Source organism: Pinus tabuliformis, chromosome 2_1 (assembly GCF_031772625.1).
Source record: "Pinus tabuliformis cultivar Carrire ecotype Pingquan chromosome 2_1, CPIR1, whole genome shotgun sequence".
Lineage (NCBI taxonomy): Eukaryota > Viridiplantae > Streptophyta > Pinopsida > Pinales > Pinaceae > Pinus > Pinus tabuliformis.
Window position 1 is genome coordinate 226449627 of NC_142299.1, and position 23138 is coordinate 226472764.

General features: G+C 33.0%; 1 protein-coding gene across 1 annotated transcript; it reads right to left on the reverse strand.

Annotated features, from left to right (window-relative positions):
* Positions 1-1155: 1155 nt before the first annotated feature.
* LOC149199552 (pentatricopeptide repeat-containing protein At3g23020-like) lies at positions 1156-1725 on the reverse strand. Its single transcript, XM_089400610.1, has one exon. It carries the CDS (start codon positions 1723-1725, stop codon positions 1156-1158), a length of 570 nt encoding a protein of 189 aa, XP_089256736.1.
* Between the last annotated feature and the right edge of the window lie 21413 nt (positions 1726-23138).

Below are 23138 nucleotides of genomic sequence, written 5' to 3' on the forward strand. Positions count from 1 at the left end.
AAAACATTCTCCTAACACCGTCTACCAACCCTAGCTTCCCATAGCTAATTGTCATACTTGCATAAGTAATTGTATCTGGTTCAAGACCTTTGGCTTGCATGACCATGAACATGTTGTAAGCTTCATTAATCCTCCCAGCACTACCAAGTGCATATATAACAGCATTGTAAGAAGACACATCAAAATCCAACCCAGAAGCTCTCAGTTCATCACAAGCTTCCAAAGCTTCAGCATGCATCCCCACTGCAGAAAAGATTGTCATTCTCAAGGCCTGAATACCATGTGGAAGCCCACTTTTACGTGCAACGTCGAACTGCTCTACTGCATCCCTTGGAATGACTCCTCTCTTCAGAAGAATTCCAAGTGTTTTGTATGTATTCTCATTGGGTGAAGCCTTTAGTTTTAACATTTGATGAAAAACTTCAGCAGCCTCTCTCAATCTTCCATCTGCAATGAACAGGCTAATGACACTATTAAAAGAAAGAACATTAGTAAGAAATCCAGATTCTAACATTTCCTTTGCAATTTCAGTGGCTTCATTAAGCCTTCCATTCTTTTTGTATAAGGACAACATCATGGAAAAAGAAAATTCATTTGCCTGCTGCTTTTCCTTCAAGACTTTGAATACTTCTTGTGCTTCAGTCACCATATCAGTGCGAGCATAAAGGTCAAGCATACAGCCTGATAAAAAGGCATCTGGCTCAACACCCAATTTCTGTATGCGTTTGTACGTTTCTTGTGCTTCCTTCAAAAAACCACGTTTACTATAAACCTTAATCAAAGAACTATACACCACAGAGTTCCTTGCAAAACCAGCATTTTGCATTATTTGAAAGTAACGTACAGCTTCTTCCACACATCCAGCTTCAGCAAATGCATTTATCAAGGCACCATAAACAAAAACATCTGGCTTCACACCTGCGTTAACCATCTTTTCAAACATCTTCTCTGCCTCTGCAGCTCGACCCAATCTTCCATAGGTGGCAATAACAGCACAAAATGATGAACAGTTAGGCACAAACCCTGCTTCCTGCTTTTTGGTAATAAAGTGTTTTGATTCATCTAGAAGTCCTGAACTTGCAAATGTCTGAATGACAGAAGCATATGTACATCTGTCAAGCAAAACCCCTTGAACTTCCATTCTTTCAAACAACTTCAGAACTTGTCATGGACTTTTGCAATCCCATAGGCCTTGATCATGACATTAAATTCTAATACAGTTTGACCCTCGCCTCTTTCTTGACTGCACTTAAACACCTTTTCAGCTTCTAACCAATAACCCTGTTCCCCATATGCATCAATATTGGCAGCATAGCATTCACAGCTCACTCCTCCAGCAAGATGGAACCTTTCAAACCATGCCCATGCTTTCTCAAGCATCCCCAGATCTATATACATCCTAATAACAGTTGATTCGGAGTACTCATCCACATGAACGCCCAATCCATCCATCTCCCTGACAATAGCTTCTACTTCACTGACCATGTGTCTAATACAAAATGCATATAAAATAGTTCGACAACCCACAGTATCAGGAACGAGCCCTGCTTCCTTCATCTTTGTGAAGTAACAAAATGCTTTATCAATATTGTCATTTTGAGCATGCAATGCTATAAGAGTGTTATACGTCCTTGTGTCAGGCAAGCAATGAAGCTCTTCCATTTTCACCATAAGGGCATCTGCTTCGTCAAGATATGCATAAGATCCACAGATGTGAATCATCATATTGAATGTTACAACATTTGGGCTTATTCCTTCTTTTAACATCTCAGAAAATAACTTGGAAGCTTCTTTTAGGCAGCCTACCTTCCCATATGTATCAATTAATGTATTATACATGTAAGAACTACCTAGCCTCTGAACTTGATCATTCTCTCTTCAAGGATCCATGCACTTATCATCTAATAACCCTTTAATGAGCACTCCTTCAAGAAAATTATTTGGAGAGCAGTCCCTTTTACCCACTGGGTCCTCAAAATGATTTTTTACTTCACAATGACGACTAATATAGAAGAAATCCTTCTGTCGCTGTCGATCAGGCTCTGATTTAGATGAACAAACATTTGTAGTATTTCCTAGAAAGATTTTCCCAGAAGACCAGTCCCTGAAGAACTGTTCAGCTTTCTCAGATTCCCTTGCCTTCTTCAAAATATGGACTACCGTGTTCACGATGACCTCATCTGGCCAGAGACCTTGTGATATCATGCGATCCAACCAAAGAAGAACCTCTTCTTTGAGACCAGCTTTCCCATACACATCTATAAGAGTACCAAAGGTAGTGGCAGTAGGCAAGACCTTGTCTTTAACCATTTCTTCCCAAAACTTTTTCAGTTGATCCCATTTCTATGCTCTTCCTAGAATTCTAAGCAGGATATTATAGTGAATAACATTAACTTCATAGCACTCTTTCTTCTAAAACCACTTAAAAATCTGAACTGCTCTTTCCCAGTCCCACTGCTCCTTTAGGATAATGCTTCGCTCTTTTGCACTGAGGTTTGCTTCCCAAGGTTCAAGCGCTTCGTCAATGTTCTCTGTAGAATCCAAAGCTTGCAAAATGGCTGGGATACACCCACCATACGATTTGTGTGAGCTTTTTCTTTTAGTTTCCATTTTCTTTGTTACATTTCTGCACCCGGAACTTGACTTTACTAGTGTGCTCTTGTGAGACTCTTTTGGTGGATAACGATGGCCTTCCGTACCTGGAGAAACATGAACAGATTGAAAATGTTGCTTGTATTACTGTTTCCTCTTAGCCCTCCTGGGATGTGTATTGCAATAAGGATAAAGATAAACATATCTTGTGTTTAGGGCCAAAGAAGAAGGGATGTCTACTAATGACTGGACTAGCATTTCTTCTGTTTGATAGACAAAGGCAAAACATGAATGAAATAGTAACAGATTACAGAGACTCGTAACAAGGAAACCTCCTGCGCGGCCTGAATCATATCCTGGCGGGATGAGGCTGTAGTGCCGTGAAGTTGATTGGCAGCGTGTAGGGTAAACGAGTACAACTATTGATATAACAGTACAAGGCTACGCATGCAGGGAAGAAAGATATGAAGAGTCTCTGCGAAGAGTCTCATCGCCAGCAGAAGAGTCTCATCGCCAGCAGGCAGTCTCTGCGAAGAGTCTCATCGCCAGCAGAAGAGTCTCATCGCCAGCAGGCAGTCTCTGCGAAGAGTCTCATCGCCAGCAGAAGAGTCTCATCGCCAGCAGGGCAGGCCCGGCTTTTCATGGCCCATTACCATGGGAAAAAAACCATTTTTCTATGAAAAAACAGATTAAACGAATGGACAGAAAACACCCCAATCATCTAACACACAGAATCAATGGCTCAGGATCACAAAAGTCACATTTTAGGGATGTCTTTCTCAGAGGGAACGCCTTACAGCGTAATTAATTCAACCATTCTCAATTTATTATTTCTTATTAATTTATACCATTAATTTTTGAAGTTTTATTTATTACTTCAACTATTCTCAATTAATAAATTCTATAATCAAAAGAAAATACACTAATCATTTTTCAAATTCAAAATTACATTCCCAATACTTTGAACGGATATATAACTTTGTATTGCTCTAATTATCAAACCTAAACATATATGCCTTTCTTATTCTTGACATAGAACAATGGTCATCATTTCAACAATTCACATTTCTACATATTAAATAGAAATATTGGTAATTTGGAGTAACAAACAAATATGGTCAACAATTTTATATAGAGAGTAAATTTAATGGTTAAAACGAGATATTTCTTTAAAAAAAAATCAGAAATTTAATTTTTAAAACAAAAAATGCTTGTGAATTAAAAAAAAAATCTTAGATTTTTTAAAGGAGATGTAGACAAATCTTTTTCTATTAAGAGTTAGTGTAATCCAATTACGTACTGGTATTCTTGAAGGATTTTAACGATCTAAATATTTTTAGATTGTGATTTCTTAAATAGATAAAGTTTTTAATTGATAGTTTTATATATACAACCAATTAAAATCTAATCATAAACAATTAAAATTATAATAATAATGATATTTTTGGATAAATCATAATAATGATATTTTGGATTTTTTATTTTTTAAATGTTTTGAAAATTTTAAATTTGTTATCAAAATAATTTTGTTTTTTTTCCTTTGATAGGATGTACAAAAGGAGATTACAATGGCTTTGGGGCAAGTGTTAGTGTAACATTTGTATTAATTTCACGTAGTGGTGGATGGACGAAATTGATGCATTTTATTAGTATGGGTGTTTTGAGGTGTTTTAAATGTTAGTTGATGATGAGCGATGTTCGTTGGTTAAGGTAGAAGGTGCATGGAGACAAGGTGTTTACCTCGTTTTCTATATATGGTTGCTCCTTCTATATGAGTTGGTGATTTATTTTTCTGCAATTACATATTAGACTTATCTTTTTTTGGGTTCATGAGTGGATTGCTCGAGTTTTCGTATAGTGTTCTTATTTTGGCATTTTTTTTAGCAACTTTGTCTTTAGGTGAGTTTCATCGAGTGGGTCTCTATTTATCACTTCATTTTCTTATTATGGGCATAGGTTTTAGGCAATTTGGGTATTCTATCTCCTCTACGTGACCTTTATTCTTTTGTGGTGGTAATTTGGAGTACCTTGTCTCATAGTGCTTGGTTCATGAGTCTTTTGAATTTACACATTCATTGTTATTTTTCTTTGGTTATTGTTGTATTGTAGAGGTCTAGTCTCTTGTCTCAAGACCCTGGTCAAGTCTATGGTTCAAATAGTGTTTGGCATCATATGTGTAGTGACCTACATAATTTATTGGGTCTTGGCCTTGTAGAATGATTTTACATGGACAACTTGCTTGTCTATAGGTTTGGACTTGAGGGAATTTTTTTCCATCATTCAATGTATTTTATATGTTACGGTCTTTAAATTGGTTGTCCTCATTGCCTCTCCTTAACAGTGCTTATGGCTCCAAGGCAACATATGACCAATCAAAGAGGGGGTGGAGGTTTTGTGGGGAAAAAAGGTTGTTTCCTTATTTTTATGTATCAGTGGCCACAACCTTTGATTCAATACCCCTGGAGGTTGGTAGAGAAATTTTGGATCTAGAAAGTGTGGAGGTTGGAGACTATCCTTATGGTTTTAATTCTGAATTGGCTAGAGTGAAGGTGAAATTGCTTCCAAATCTTGGTTGTTTTCGAAAAATAAGATTGAATTTATTAAGTTCCTTGGCATTGAATCATCATTTCTTTGTCTCTTGTTCAAGTTGGAATAGGTGGAGAATTATAATGCCTTTTCATCTCTAGAGGACATTAAGAGAATGGTTCATAAAATTTGTTTCTACTTGAACAATGTAAATTCCCATCTAGCACAGGTAGAGACTTTCTTGCTCAATGATTCAGGTTTGGGTGACCTCATTGATCCCCCTACTAACAGTGTGCATACACTTGCTTTGATCTCTTCAAACAACAAGTCATATGGGGAAGACAAGTAAGGACAAGCATATGTGTGTTTCTTCCATCAAAGTTATTGGCTTCAAATTTTAGAATGATATATTATGGTATTAGTATTGGTGAAGAATGTGTTACTTTAGTCGTTGGATATGGTGGATTTAAGTTCATTTCATGCTCATCTTGGAACTTTTTTATTGTTGTGTGGATTGATGGCTCTTATTGGTATGTAATGTTATTATGCATCTCTCTTAATGTCACATGAATTCTGGGTTACACCTTGCGTCATTCTTTTTGTGGTTGTCTTGGCTCACCTTTTGTCTGAATGAGACTACAAGAAAGATTTTGTGCTTGCTTTTGGAAGTTATGGTTCTTTTGGGGACATGGGTTGTTTCATTTTGTATCAAAAAAGGTTTGACGAATATTGTGTATGGTAATGGTTGTATTTCAGGATGCATCTCTCTCTATTAGATATGTTTATGGGAATGGAATTCAACATTGACTGATATTGTAATTACTTTGGTTATGACCATGCTTGGCCCTGTTCTAATGCCATACACATTGTTTTGGTAAAGGGATATATAATTATTTATTATTTATATTCATATATATATATATATATATATATTTTAAATTTATTGTCAAAATGATTATCATTATATTTATTGTATTTAATATTCCAAAAAAAATTAAGGTTGTGATACAAATAATATAAATGATTGTCTTTCTTTTCACTTATATCATCGTATAATTTCACATGAATGAATGAATATATATATATATATATGATTTAGTTTGGTTATATTATTTTATTTGGTAATGTATAAGTATAATATATTTTTCTAATGAAAGAATATGAGAAATTGGCTTATATTGACGAGGAGTTTTACAAAAAAACCAAATCTTATATGTCCAATCAATTTAGGAATTTCAAATATTATTGATATTTCATAACCTGATGGTTGAGTTAATTGTGATTTTTATACCTTATTTGGAATTTACTAGTGGCATAATATATTGTATAATGAAATTTTGGTCAATAAACACTTTCTTATGTATCCTATTAAAATATAAAAATTTGGGATAAAAGACATTAACTTTTATCATTAGTTTTGTTTTCAGTAGGACAAAAACATAGCTCAAAAAAATAATATTATATAATTTGATATTAATTTATTAAAAAGAAACTTATTTAAAAAAATAATAATAATAATAATAAATAAGAAATTATAAACATATATATAAAGTCATTTGAAAATTTTATGGGGAAAAAATAAATAATAATAAAAAAAGATGGTATGGATGGAAAACCAATTCAAAATGAATGAGAAATGTAAATTTTCACATGACGTACATTGATGTGACATAATACTCATTAATTTATGTATATGGTGAAAATTTACTTCAATTTGTACCAAAGATACATAAGAGTGGTTATAATGTATAAGGATATAATGGGCAATTGATAATGATTTTTTTTATAATATTAGCTTAGCCATATGAATTAAATGGTTGGTAAATGTCTATAGGGGCCACTTCATTATAAGCATCAAAATACTTCATCATAGATCTCAAGTTGCTAAAATTAAAAATGATAATAATAATAATAATAATATAATTAAATTATAACTTAATTTTTATTATTATTATTATTATTATTATTATTATTATTATTATTATTGATAAAAATAATTAATATATAAGTTAAACATATTTACAGTTATTAAAAATTTGATCGAAATTAATTAATTAAAACATCATTATTGATTAAAAAATAATTAATATATAAGTTAAACATATGTACATTTAAAAAAAAACATGTAACAATATTTTTAACCATGAATATTCACCTCTGCTTTATCATCAAGATTCCTAATTTATAAATAAGAGTTGTTACAATACCATGGTTTGTCAATACCACATGCCCAAAAAATCATAATTCATTTCATATGACACTTGTTCATATCACATTTTTTTAATTAGTGAAGTTAATTAAAAGGACAAAAAAACGTAACTATTTTGGAAATAAATTTCAACCTTTGATGTGTTTAAGAATATTCTAGGATTCTGTATGGAGGTTAAATCCCTACTATCAAAATGATCATTATTGATAATTAAATTAAAATTGTGGAAACCCAGTTCAAAAATAGACAAAAATAATTTTTAAAGGAGATTAAAGAATTTTAAAGAGTTATTAACTACAAATACAAGAATTATGATCTATTCTATTAATATGAAATTGTGTTTATTGTATTCAAATATATAATTATTGGATTTCATCAATGCAATTTTTCATTTTGGTAAATTATTATCTATTTCTTTTATATGTGAAAATGTCTTTTATTAATATCATAAGTTAAATTGATGAAAGGGTTTAATTAGGTAAACTTTTATTGAAATTAGAACCCTCTAAATTTGGTCAAGTTATTATAGTTCAAATTTATAACTAGAATGAAATGTAACTATGAAAGTAAATGTGTCATGCAATAAATTTAATCCTAGCTAAGAGCTTCTAATAATTGATGTTGTAAGTAGCTTGTGGAAAGTCACGAATTGTTGTCAAGCTTAAGGCAATGTTTTCTCCCTCTTTCCTCCATGTCTTTTCCTTATGGATGTATGTGGAAAGTCTCCTCACTATCCTTAGCCTTACCTTGATAGTTAAAGATGACTTTGCAAACTTCAATATTTTTCCTTATTTCAACAACAATTTAAAGTTGAAAGAAGTTTCATCCTTGATGAAACTTTTGTGGGGCCAACTTGGGCCTCCTATCACTTATAATGGTTACCTAGTACCATAACATCACTATTCCCTCTTTTCCCTCTTCCTTCATCACCCCTCACTTAATCATGTATTCTAATGGAAATCCCTTTCTCATTTTTTTCTCCTCTTGGTTTCTCTCTCTCTCTTTAGTTGCACCATATATGGCTAGTCTCGCTTGAGATGATTGTATTAATTAAGGCCTCACTCTATACAATGTCGACCTAGAAAGGATTAACTATTGTGATGTTCCTGTGAGGAATTATGTGAGTTCATCACATATTATAGCCTTTATATATAGGGTTTTGTCCCTAACTAATCCTCTCACACGTCATTCCTTTTTCCTCTTGTCTTCACTAGGCCTTCCTTAAGGTTTCCACCTCTTTCATATAGTTTATTTTTACTTCATAAGATCCAACCTATCATTTCCATTTCCTCTTTCTCTTCATTTTGTGGCTATCTTCATATACTTCCTTAGGATTTTTTTTCACCATCTGTTTCCTTGCCTAGGGAAAGCCCATAACTCTTGTAATGTAGGTATTTTACTTGTTTCAAAATCCTCCTATACCATTACTCCAAGCCACAAAAGGGTGTAGGTATCACTATTTTACCCTTTCTCTCAAGACCCCTTTTAATATCATGTTCATGATCTTCGCATGTGTTTCATGATAACCATATCTAGTAAACTTATTTTCATAGCCAATTTTCCATTATTATCATTAGATTTGTTCATGCTTTATTTCATGTTCTCACTTTTTTCTCACCAACATGGTACTTAAACTTGCTTATCTATAACATCACAATTTATTATATTACATACATGATAGTTATTTTTATATATCATTATCTAATATGATCTATATTTACATATCATAGTTTAGCTATTATATTTCACTTGCATAGTAGTTAAGCTTATGTGATCCCCTAGTGAAAATTCTTCTACAAGCATTATTATTTATATTTATTTCTAAATATTGTGGAAATGTCGGTTGTAAGGCCAAGGGTGAAGTGACTGACAGATGTAAATATTAATATATTATTATGAATGAAATATTATCCAATCCACTTACTGTTATTTGGCAATATAAGAGAAGTCATCACGTGAGTAGTTAGGCTCCCAAATATTAGGAAGCAGTTATGATCAATTGTAGTCTAAGAAAAGATATTTTTGAAGTGACAGTTGACACAATTAAAATCCTCCATGTGTTTCTAAGTTACGACCACCAGGATGAACATCACAAGACACAAAGCTCATCGGTGGAAATAGGAATATAGATTGGAGGAGATAAAGGAAACCTGAGTACTAAGGTTCCAATGGGAGAGAAATATTAAACCTCTAAGTGAAATCAGCCAAGGTCTAGGCTTAAGGAGGAAATTTGTGAAAGTGACTCATTTGATTCCTCACAAAATGGTTGCTTGAGGCTCAAGGGGAATTGATTATGAAGAGGTTCATTGATTAGGTGGAGCATGGTTACTCCTATTATATTTTTGAAAGAACATATAACGATTGGTTGTGTTGAATATTCTCAATAAAATTTTCATTTATATCTTATTATTTTATATGCATGAAAAATATGAATTGGTAATATGTATATGGTATGTTATTTACTTAACTAAGAATACATTAACCCTTAGTTTCTGGAATTATTTTGTATAGAAACTATGAGAAAAGAAATATGGATTGGGTTAAAGTATGACACATAATTCACATAGGCATAGATGTAACAGGGTTAGCATGGTCATGGATCAAAATTGAGAAAAAATTATTAGTTCATCCCTTAAACAACATGTAATCCTTGTTTTAATATAAGAAATCCTTCAAGTAATTGGTACAGAAGCCCAGAAGCCACGAATCATGCACTCTAAACTTGTGTAGAAATAATTTCTCTAAGTAATTTATATATACACACACACACATACAAAAAAATAACAAGTGCGGAAGGACCAATAGAGCCATGTATTAATCACCAAAAAAAAAGTATTGAACATGCACATGTTTAATTGAGCAATAGAAATAAGAATCACATAAATCCATAGTTGAAAGTACTAGAAATAATGACATGCATAGTTATATTCTTAAAACAATAAAAAAGACTTTGTACAGAATTGGTGATAGTAACAAGTTTTGGATAAAATACAAATTATCTAGTTATAATTCTAAGCAAAAGTAATTTACAGAAAATCACATGAGATGTTTATACAGGAATCAAATTTTTTTACAGACCTACTCTTATACTATAAATGAAAAAAATAATTAACTTATTTAATAAATACTAGATGAAGTTAGATGTTGAATTATACATGGACTCCTATAGATGTTGAATTATACATGGGCCAGTAGTGTAGGGTTTTGTTTGGTCCAACAAACTCTGAACCTAGGTCAGGACCCACTAAGCCAACAAATGGTTTCGTTGCACATGCTTGGCTAGTACACCAAGTACAAGCACAACCAAAGTTTTTCAACTACATAATTGGGTTGCAAACCTAGAATTGCATGTTTGATATTTTATCATGGCTATAATGCAACTTTTTTTTCATTGATATACACTAGAGTTCACATTTTCAACATACATTCAAAGCTAATTATTTAATGCTGCATTACAACTTTGATAAAACAACCAAAAATATGTGCCCATGCATAGAAAAAGTCTTAGGAGTAAATTCTCTTTAGTGTGACTCCTCTAATCATAACCTTAAAAAAGTAGAGATAAATTTATTCCAATCTAGGAGCATTCTCTAATATTTGCATAGCTTAGTTGCAAAGATTTTTTATATTAATCATCATCTCCATGGCCATGTCCAACTATTTGTTGTTCTCATTTATTTTTAATTGGAGGGATTGAGATAGAATTGATAGATTCTCGTTGTCCTCCTCTACGGGATTCACGTGCTCTATCATCATCCAAGAACTTATGCCTTTTCCATCCCCTTGCGTATCATGATTTCCTTTGAAAATTAGAATTTACTCATTGTCTTCCATGAGTATGTTGATGAGGAAAATGATGGCCCATTAATATCCTTATCTCCTCATGAGCCCTTTTTCATCCCTTATTTTCATCTCTATTTTTCAACCTTAGGCTTTATATGAGAATAATTATCAACATCAAACTACCTATAATGAGAATCACACTTCCTTTTAATAGGATTTATTTCTCTTTGATGCTACACCTCACTTACGTGAGGCCATGATCTACTTTATAGAATTGTTAGCTTTAGTGTTGAAATTAATTTATTCAATAACCTCTCAAGGAATTTCAAATATACCCAATAGTAATTATCGGAAACTTAAGAAAGTGGAAACCAAAAATAATTTAAGAATAAATTATTTCAATGTGCATTTGGGTAATATATATGTCCATACATAAATATCAACCCACCCCAAGCTGGTACATACAATTCATTTAAGGTCAACCCAAGAAAGTACTCTCCAATGCATCACAAAACCTAGTTAAGGCATCCACAATCACTCCAAACCCTACCTAACAATAAAAAGGAAAAGAAAGGCATTCCACAAATTTCTTCAATCCAATCCTTGAGCTTCTAAACAAATTAACATTACTTAAAATTTCAAACCCTATGATCTCCCACTTGCATCACAGAAGCTACCAAGGTGATTCACACACTTATGTCCCATAAAATGCAATACTTTACATTTTTACCTCATAAGACAAATACATCTACTACTTGTATTCCGCAAGCACCAAAACTTGTTATAATGGTAATGCATTATCTTCTAGAATTCTTCAAATCGATAGCATAACAATAGTTATCAATCTATAAGATACAAGTAGTTTTGCTTAACAAGGACACTTCCACTCATTTATAGACATTGATTTGAGGGAGGACAATAATAAAGCATAGACTAAGTCAACTAGAAACCCTTTCAAACTAAGTAAATAAATAGTTTAACCCCAAATGGAGTGTGCTCGTCAAAGCAAGATGTTCATCACATGTCACACTAAGTTTTGGCCAACCCCCATGTTTGTGCATATAAGTACTAAATATATGAAATGAAACAATGCAAACATATTCCTAATAAAAATAAAAATATCAATTGAATACACATAATACATAGATATTTACCCTATAATAGCTAAACTAGGAAAACAATCATATCTTAGAGCCACACCTTTTACTTCTTATTATATTAACTTCTTCATTCACAATAGAATATATAGGAATTCTATGGAACCCAAAGACCTAATCTATTTACCCAAACCCAAAATATAACAATGAGCATAAATTTCTTAACCAAAAAGTAACAAAAGACAACCCAAAAAAAATATCTTGGGTCTCCACCCTAAACCCCCATATATGGGGGAGCTAGTCGAGCCACCATTTGCGACCCCCTCAATGCAAACAAAAAATACTAAGAGATGTCCATGAAAAGAGTATAACACATGTAAATAATATAGCCATTTAAATACATGCAAAGCATTCTCAGTGTTATCCCATCCCACTTGTGGTTTTCTTTGTGATCAAGGGGATTGGGATTTACAAGCTCAACAATTCAAAGTACCAATTCTTATTTCTTTCCTACACCAAGATTACTTATTAATAAATTTCATCAATGAGCCTAAAAATTTATCCAAAGTTTAAAGTTTCACTAGCAAAAACATATCTCTCACAAAGTGGTATTAAACATGAATATGCTTATTTTAAAATGATAACATGGGTTCTTTACCAAAAAAAATTACACTCTAACTATCACAATGTAACCATACATCTTGATGTATAAACCTAATTTTTGAACACAATATTTGTAACCATATAACATCCTTGATTGCGTGAGTGGATACATATATCATCTTTTATGGTTGAGAGGGCAATTACAACCTATCTCTTTCTCATCCAATTGATTGCTCCTCCCAAATAAGTTAAACACATAACAACTTGGAGATATTCTATAATCAAGATCTCTAGCCTAGTTTACATCAAGAAATCCATGTATATCTAACACTCTATCTAGTACATGTCTTCCTCAATAAAAAATTACACCATTTGCAGTACCATATAAATACCTGAAACCCCTATTTACAATTATCCACTCTTCCTTACCTAGTTTTAACATATACTTGCTCAAAACTCCTAGTGCATGGGCAATTCTTGGTCTAGTACAAACTATTTCATACATTAAACTACCCAAAACATTGATATGGAACACAAGGCATGTCCTATTCCTCTTCATGTGTCATTTAAAACTAATTCATAGAGAACTTTGCACAGGTATAGTGACCTTGACTAGTTTACATTAAAGCATGTTTAACCTTTGTAACCTCTATTTCAACCATAGTGTCATGTTTAACTAATCTCTTTTGGTTTCCATGCCCAAAATAAAATTTGTAGAACCAAGAACTTTCATATCAAAATCAAATAAAATTAAGCGTTAACATTCTTAATGATTTCATTATTATTTCCAATTAGCACATGTCATCAACATAAAAGAACACATAAATAAAGTAATTACCAACTAGCTTGGAATACACATAGTGATCATGTTTCCTTCTTGGAAAATTGAGTCCTAATATATAAGTATGAAAATTTGATATCACATCCTTCGAAATCATTTTAAACCACATAGGGACACTTTCAACTTGCAAAAAAAATCTTTATTCCCCTTCACTACAAACCCCTCTAGTTGTTTCATGTAGATTTCTTCTTCATATTCACCAAGTATAAATGTTTTCTTCACATCCATCTATTCTAATTCAACATTAAAATTAATAACAATTGAAAAAATAAATCTAATCGAAATTAATTTAGCAACAAGAGAAAACATTTCACCAAATTCAACTCCCTCTACCTAGGAATATCCTTTTTATCCTAAACAAGCTTTGTACTTCTCCACTATACATTATGTATTAAACTTCTTAACTACACATTTTATACCACCAAATTTTCTTCCAACTAAAAACTCAACTAGATCCAAAGCCTCCTTTTTGTCCAAACAAAACATTTCTTCAACCATGGGCTATATCCAAAATTTACCATCCTCTTCATCCACTACCCCCCTAACCGTTCTAGGATCATCATCAATAATAGATAAAGAAAAGCTAGAACGAAAATTAGGTGGAATGTACCTATCTAGTTCCCTTGTTTCCCAAACAAATCTCCTCAATATTGGAGTATGAGGTTCTTCTTCATCTTATTCATGTTCTTCTATTGAATGAGATTCTTCATCCTTCAATTTGAACTTTATTATCTTTGGTTCTTTTTCCATTGGTATGAATTATTGTTTGGAACCATATTTAACCTCTCTAAAACAATATCCCATTTCTAGACACTCTTCATAGTTATTATGTTTCAAATATGATAACATTTTATAACAACTTCTTAACAATAAAGATATATATTTAGCTTTATTATCCAATGTACTTATATTTTCATTTGGAACATGTATATAAGAATCACAAACAAAAACATAGCTCATGCAAAAATTTTCCAGCCAACACTAATGAGGTGATCAATTTACCAAATAACAAGAAATATCCACTACCTCTGCCCAAAATTTCTATCATAATCTAGCACCATTAAGCATTCTCCTAGCAATGTCCATTCATTCTTTCTGTGACTCCATTTTATGAAGGAAATGTTCTAGTCTCTTTCCTTGTTACACTTCTTATAGGAATCCTTGAATTAATTTCCATGGAACTCTCCACTATCATCTATCCTCAAAATATTTATTTTCTTCTCAATTTGATTCTCTGTAGGAGCCTTAAACTCTTTAAATTTATCAAATACCTCAAAATTATTTCAAAGAAAATAGATGAATTTTATTCTTAAGAACCATCTATGAATGGAACATAATATGTAAATTTACTTAATGATAGAATATACACATGTTAAACACATCACTATTTATCAACTCTAAAATTTCAATTTCTCTTGTAGCACAAAATGATAATTTTTCTTGATTCTATTTACCATATGTGAAATTTTCATAAAAATCAAAATCTACAGTGCAATCAGATATTTCTTTACCATGCAATTCTCGAAGGCCCTTCTCTCCAATATGACCTATTATTTAATGCCATAGAATTGTCTCTCCTCCAAAGACAATAGGGGTTTTGTCTTCTTCATGTCAACCCTCGTGAACAATTAAAATTTTTCACCCATCTTTGATAGTGTTTACCAATAGCGAATGTAATGTTTCTTGTGACTCTCCTTATTAACATCGTTGATCCTCAAACCATTTTGCATGTTTCCTTTTCAAACGGACTATACACCAATATCACTCATTTTTCTTATGGATGTCAAGTTTCTAGCGACCATTGGAATCTACGGAATGACAAGGATTATTTGAATCCTTCCACCTTTAAGCAACCACTTAATGCTTCCATGTCATATGATTATGATTGTTGAGTCACATCCAAGGAAAGAAACACTTCCATTATACTTTTCATATTCCTAAATCCACTTCTTGTGAGTTATATGTTAAGAATTACTTAGGTCAATCAACCATACATCATGATGTAAATGTGTCGTTGAAGAAGCATAGTTTGCATCCCCTCCTTCTTCTAATGAGGCCTTCCCATTTATATAAGGAACATCATTAGATCCCTTCCTTTTATCAACATTTTTAGATCTACAATTCTTCTTATAATTCTTATATTTACCACATCTCCAACGTTACCTTGTATATTTTCTTGGAGATTTAGATCTCCCCTCTAAAGATTTATTTTTATTTTTATTTTGGAGATATTATCATACAAATAAGGAAACCATGTTATAATTACCATGTTTTTCCACCCCATTCTTATAATATCAAGGATGTAACCACATTATCAAGCTTTAATGTGGTTGCATTTCTCCCAATATATGCAACCATATTATCTTATGAATGTGTCAAAGAACACAATAATTTAATGAACTTATTCTTTATATCACCAAAAAAAAACTAAATTACCACAATATTAAAGGAATTTAGGTGCTTTTTCATAGAACCTACATCATTCATCCTTAAGAGAAATAGCCCCTTTTGAAGGAAAAGATTTTTTACTAGGCACTAAAACTAATACAGTCCCTAGTGTATCACATAATTCCTTAGTTGTAATTTCTCTTGAAAATTTTAGTAACAATAAATCTAAATGAAACAACCAGATTGTGCTCTTTTCCTTCCTATCCAACATTTTCTACTCACCTATTGTCATACTTATATGTGCATTGTCGAGTTCTAAAGAAACCCACTATTATTTCTATACAAAAATATTCCCTATATTAAGTTTCCATAGCTCAATGATTTACCCAATAAATTTCCCAATATTGATTTTAAAACTACTCATTGTTCTCATTTAGCACAAGAATCACCAACCCATAGCTCTCACTGAAACAAGTTTATCACAAGCTAAACTTTCTCTATCAAAAAGAGTCTAAACTCTTAAAAATAAAGGTATCCCTCTATAGACAACAAACTTTATCTAATACCGAGTGTATGTATTAAACCTATGAATTGATATAGTTCATATATACTCTTAAGAAAAATATAAAGAATAATCAATGGCATGACAAATATTTTCCCTAGGAATCCTTAACCAAGAAACCCAACAAACCTTAGATCCACATGCATTTCTTGTTATTATATTAACTTCATCATTCACAATGCAATATATGGGAATTCCACAGCATCCAAAACCCTAATACATTTACTTGGTTTAGATTACAACCATAATTCCTTGATGGGAATTGTATATGGATTAAATACCATTGGCTAAAAAATACCAAAAAATTGTGAAAAACAATTTCCTTGATGGCTCCCCACCCCACCCCCATGATTCCCTTGACACATGTGAACAAACCCCCATGATTCTCTTGACACATGTGAACAATGTTTGGATATGCATGCAAATAATATAACACGTGCAAAGAATATATCCATGCAACACATTCACGATAGTTTACCCTCCAAGCTAGGTGTCCACATGTTAAGCACTCTTCCTTCAAGATGGTGTGTCATCCAATCAATGGATTCTTAACTAAATATTCCTCATCAAACTATGTAAGTAGATCACATGCTTGTATGGATAATATCCCAACCTCCATGCACTAATGTACTCCTCTCGAGTGATTACTCCATATGTTCCAATCACCCATACTCCTTAATAAGTGTTCCATTTAAAAGAAAAAATCCAAATATGCCATATATTGAAACTAACACATCAATAAGTGTGCCTTACTACCATTTCTCCTAGGAAATCATACACACATTGTAATCTCTCCAATTATAAGTAAAAATTAAAGAAAGGAGTTAGGAGACCACAAACCCTTCACTTCCCATGAAGCAATTTCCTAACTATGTGAAGACACTTCCAGAGAAATCAAAAGCTAATGCTCTCTCTTGGCAAAGAAAGTTTTTTCTCAAACACTAGTATTCTCCTCTATATCTTATCTATACCCACATCCTATGAATTCAAGTATATTTTAATTTTAGAATCTGTCACTAATCCCTCTGAAGGTTTTATAAATATCTCCAAAAACTCATGTTCCTCCATCATAGCATCACTCCACACTTATTATATGAACATAGAAGGATCATAAATGGAATAAGTTACAACATGGTTGGAAAGTCTCTTTGGAGAGATTCTTTCCCTAATTGAATAGTTAGGAACTCATACATCCTCATGCACATCCTATAATGGCTAAGTTAGCCATCTCAAATTATGGCAAGCTAAGGTAGAGGGTAAGGAGACATCATTTCCTTGGTTCTCTTCACCTAGGTTTGGATTTGTGTTCCTTTATTCCATATTCATATTCTATATTAGTAAAATTTCCACTTCCTTCAATAACCAAAGGAGAATCTGTAACTCCCCCTTTTCAATCCCATCTTGTAATTATATTATGATTTATATTGATGGGAGATGATAGCATCGATATTATGTCACAACTTTGTTGGTGTATTCATGTTTTTATTTTTAGTGAAAATATTACCTAAACCTGAATGAAGGGAAAGCTTACACAAATATCAATGAAATGAGAGGAGGCTATGAGGGGGAATTGGGAAATTCCTTGTCAACAAAAGTATATTTCCCAAAATTAAATGTCCATTTTCCCCTATCCTCCAAAAATTCAAATTTGAAGTTGAGCTACCAACTACAAATAGTTATGGGAGGGGAAAAAAATGGTATGGGTTATTTTTAGAGCTATGGAAAAACCACTCTTCTAGATATTTTTGAATTTACCATGCAATCCATATTATAGACCATGACTTCTCATGCAAAAGTGTTTATTATGATAGAAGGTAAGTGTGCGTGAAGGATTGAGAGAGAAAAATCATGGGGAAAGATACAAAGACACATGAGGGACTCTTAGACTATAATTCAAAGTGTAAGGTTTACATAAAATCATTTGAGCTATAGCAACATGTGTGAAAATATGAATTTCCATGTTATATTTAAAGAGATTAGAGATAAACTCTTCAATCTAAGTTGGAAAGAGAGACTCGCAACTTTTCTAGGTGACTATTTTGGGTAAGCACAATAATCACTAGGAAAGGGGAGGCTTTGAGGGATTGTTGGGAAAAGAAGGACCCCCTTTCCATATGTGAGACAAATATGGAAACCATGTGACTAGAATTAGGCCCTAGCTTAATGTATTGACACACAATAATTTGATTTATATGCATGAAAGATATTTTCCTTCATGCCTATATCGTGTATTTACTTTTTATGATTTAATAAGGCTGCCTATTGTGGCAATGAGTCAAACTCATGGTTTTCCAACTTTAAGAAATACACAACACGCCTGAGCTCATGGCTTGGTGGAGAGTGGCTCTTCCTTCTTTAGTTTCAAGAAAATCTTAAGACACTTTACATAAGTGTATTTTCTCTTTCTTACATGAAATATCTATGTATACATATATATGCTCGAGTTTCATGAATAATGTTACTATTGGTTTCTTGCATATGAATGTGTTGATGAATTGAATCCTAGTGTAGTGATGTTTGGCTACTAGTTGTAATCCTCATAAGAATGGATTTTCAATTTAGAAGCAATTCTTTAAATAATTTTTACTTGTGATATAATGGATGTGTAATGGTGTCTATAATGAAAAATCCATCACAAATGGGTTAGGGGACCTCAATGGGTCTTAGACCAATATATTGTGTGTAATAACCTACAGGAAGAAACATTTAATATATCAACAAGGATAAACAAGTAAATTGATTACTATGAGATTAAATCCTATGTGAATACTAACTCTTAATGCAAGAGAAAAATCCTTAATTTTATATTGAAGACTCACAAGGAAGAGTCTTCATAGGAAATTTAATATAAGCTATTATAAATTTCACTTAAGAACTTGTGAACTAAAACAATTATACTAAAAGGATTTTCTGGGCATGAGATCCTAGGTGATCATGATTGGGAGGAGAGACAAAGTTTACCAATTTGGTAAATTTTTGGGATTTACGATTTAAGTTATCATTTTGGTTCTATTGAAAGTGGTCTATTTATGACCATGTTGATGGTGCTAGACCCGCCAACATGTCAGGGGATCTCTACGGTAAGATGTCCCAATTAGACCTTAGACTGTTTGGTGTAGGAGTCCCAGCAGTGGGTCGTATGGTAATGCCTTGACCGCGATTTTGCACAGAGGCAAGCAAGATAGCTCTATTGGTAGCAAGGGTATGATAGCTGCAGTGAGCCAAGGAAGGTGCATGAAAGGTTCTAACACATGGGGAGTGAGGTGAGTGTGGCCCTTGGAAACCTGTAATAGTACTTGGCTTGGAATGGAACACACGATATAATATGCATCACCAGCTAGAAAGCAAGATAGCGAGCAATCCAAAGTGATGTTCAAACCAACAACACATCTGCAACAAGATTCATACAATTTCATACAAAATAGCTCATACACAACTACGTAAGTTAAACAACATATGTTGTTATAGCAAGAAAAATATTCCAACTACATTAACAACATATGCATGAAAATGCGTTGGCTCTTTTTTATTAAGAAGTGTAAGTTCCAATCATACAATACATCCATGTACACCCACTACTTCCATTAGTGGAACGTTACAGCCACAACTACCTGCTCCTCCAAAGAGATGTACTAGCTCTGCATAGTGGAGAAGTCAAGGCTCATTACAATATTGTCCAAGATTTATCTAAGATACTCCTATCGAAGCTTGGCTGACCAAAAGCCTTTACAATGAGGTATGAAGTTCTATTTATAGCAAAGGGTTGGGTGACCCTTGACATTCCCCTTTGTAACAGTTCATCTACCCTCATTACTCTTCATCTACTCTATGTTTTCTACATCCAACTATTGGCACTTGAACTTCCACTTGATAGGACATTACATTACAATGCACATGGGCTCATGTCAGACGAAATGACTTGAGCAATCCATGTAAGACATCACTGACACTTGGTCCATTGTGCTGAGACCAACTCTTTGACATGCTTGTGATGGTGAAGGTTGTGAGCTGATGCCAAGCTTGATCATCCATGATGGTGTGCATGCATGATGTAGGAGCATCCAACTCAGCAATTTCATTATATTCTTGTTAACTTAGGGGGCCTTGTGTTTTCAAGGAAGTTGGATTCCTATGTATCAAATTAATGTAATTATTATTGTTTTGAGTGATTTGGAATAGGAATTAGTTAAATATTGACAGGAGTTTGTAAATGTTGAAGAACATGAGAGAATTAGGACAGTTGAGAGTTCATAGGGATTGATAGGTTTGGAAACTAATTGTAAAAGCTTAGATTAGGAATTAGTTGATGATTTTGTGGATTAGAGAGGATCCTTAGAGATAAAGAAGAGATTTAGGATTTTTTTGAGAAGGTTATGGATCTAAACCAAGAAATGGGTTACAGAACCTTTTGTATAAATGTAAGCCTAAAAAGCATAGAAGAGAGTTAGTTAGTTAGATATTTGGAGTTTAGAGATCATATAGGGTTTGACTGTAAGCCTACAAGTAGGAAAGAAAAAGGCCACTGATTAGAAAATCAAGACAGAGAGACAGAGAGACTCATTATGTGATTATTTGTTATATACATAGAGATTTTAATTCTAAATTGTGTAAGTGTGGATTGAGTAATTGAATTATAAATTGTGTGTGGATTAGAATAAATATGTGTAACATAGGTTTGCAGGTTTGTAGAACCAGAGCCAAAGTGCAGAGAGAAGTGTTATGGGCTTGCACATAGACAATATTGGGGAAACCTTTAATGTTACAGCAAAGGTATAACTGCAAGGTTTCCTAAAACCTAACGATTCACGAAGGAAATGAAAAGGTTGAAGGAGTGAAATAATGAAGCTGAAGGTCGAGATTAGAACAATCGAAGACCATAAGGTGAGAATAATTACACAAACAGAGAAGCAAGAGGACCATTACACAATGATCACAAAAGAATGTAACAGCAAAGCACAGTCATTGGATTAGTCAAATCAACGAACGAGAGTGAGGGAGATAGACAGCTAGGATCAAGTTGCGCAAAATGAAGTCAAGAAGTGAATGGATCAAATTAAAACCATGTGTTAGCAGAAGGATGGAGTAGTCTTCACAAGTGGTCAGCAATATCTTGCACGCCCTAAAAGTTGTAAATGGTATTCTTCAATTTCACGCAATTAAACTTAGCGGACATAGGAGAAGCTTGGTGAGAAGATCAACTCAAAAGGAAGTTGATTGGTTGCAAGTGTGGAAGCTCACACAGAAGAGAAAGTGGCTATGAAAAGTCATTTGGAAACTTCAGAAGAAGGCTACAAGATGAAGGAAAAGGGTGCTAAAACAATTTGCAGGAAACAGATGAGTCAAGAGGAGCTTGACAAGGAGATGGTTCCAGAGGTAGAGGACCATAGATCAAGTTAAGGAGAAAATATTGATGAAGGGCAAGTATAGAGACTTGCTAAAATGGGAAGTTTAGGTGTAGTTCACAAGTGAACTGATAAAATTTCACAGAACAAGGAAGGATGACTACTGAAGGTCATTACGAAAGAGAGAAGGCTGAGATAAATTTCCATCTTGAGTTGTTTATGGATATGTTGCAGATGAATAAGGAAAACCAAAGGCATGGATGGATCATGAAAAGGAGAGTCAAATGGCATAGATTGCAAGTAAAATGGGAGCAAAGAGTGAATGCTCAATTAGAGGAAGATTTACTCAAATTAAATGAGTATGTATGTGAACCCGAATATGGTCCATTAGTTTCTGAAAGTAATGAAGAGATAGAGGAGGAATCTACAGAGGGGTTGAACCATACGAAGGATTCGGAACAACAAGGATATATGATGACTGAAGCATCAAGTCAGACCACAAGGTCTTATGTTTTTAAAACTGATAATTTGTGTATGATTATAGGTATTACAGGAGAAAAGCAACTTTGTGAAGATTTCTTCAGGATGGATGAAGATCTTGAAGTAAAAGGTGACAAAGAAAATTTCTCAAAAGAGGAAGAATTTGACTGGTTATAGTAGAAAGAGTCTATGGATGAGTTACTTAATGAGAGAATACAATCATTTAAATTTGCCATAGAGATGGAAGATTAGGATCTTATTCTGATGAAGAATGAAATAATATTGTCTCAAAGAGGTAATATAATGAATTTGATTAATGTTATAAATGAATAACAAATGTAGAAGAATATTAATGCAGATGATGGGGCAAGGATAGCTCTTGAAGAAGGTTTACAGAGAGACAGCAAGGAAAAGTGTATTGAAGAAGAAGGGGAGGCATATTTGTCTCAAGACAAAGAAAATACAGTCATAGAATTGAAGAAAGAAGAAGTCTATGCAAAAGATTTATCAAAGGGAGAAACTACATTTGATGATTGGTCAATAACAAAGGAAGGTATGGAAAATTATGTGAAATTTCCAAATTCTATTCCAATTGAAATTATTGAGTTATGTAGAAAATTAGACTTTCAAAGAAGAAAGTTGGAAAAGTAGAGGACGTATATTTAGGATAAATTGCTGAAAAAGGAAAAGAAAGACATTGTCATGAATGACAATC

Bases quoted from the DNA above. Each gene is read 5' to 3' on its own strand.
- LOC149199552 (XM_089400610.1), bottom strand. From the start codon at position 1,725: ATGATGATTCACATCTGTGGATCTTATGCATATCTTGACGAAGCAGAT.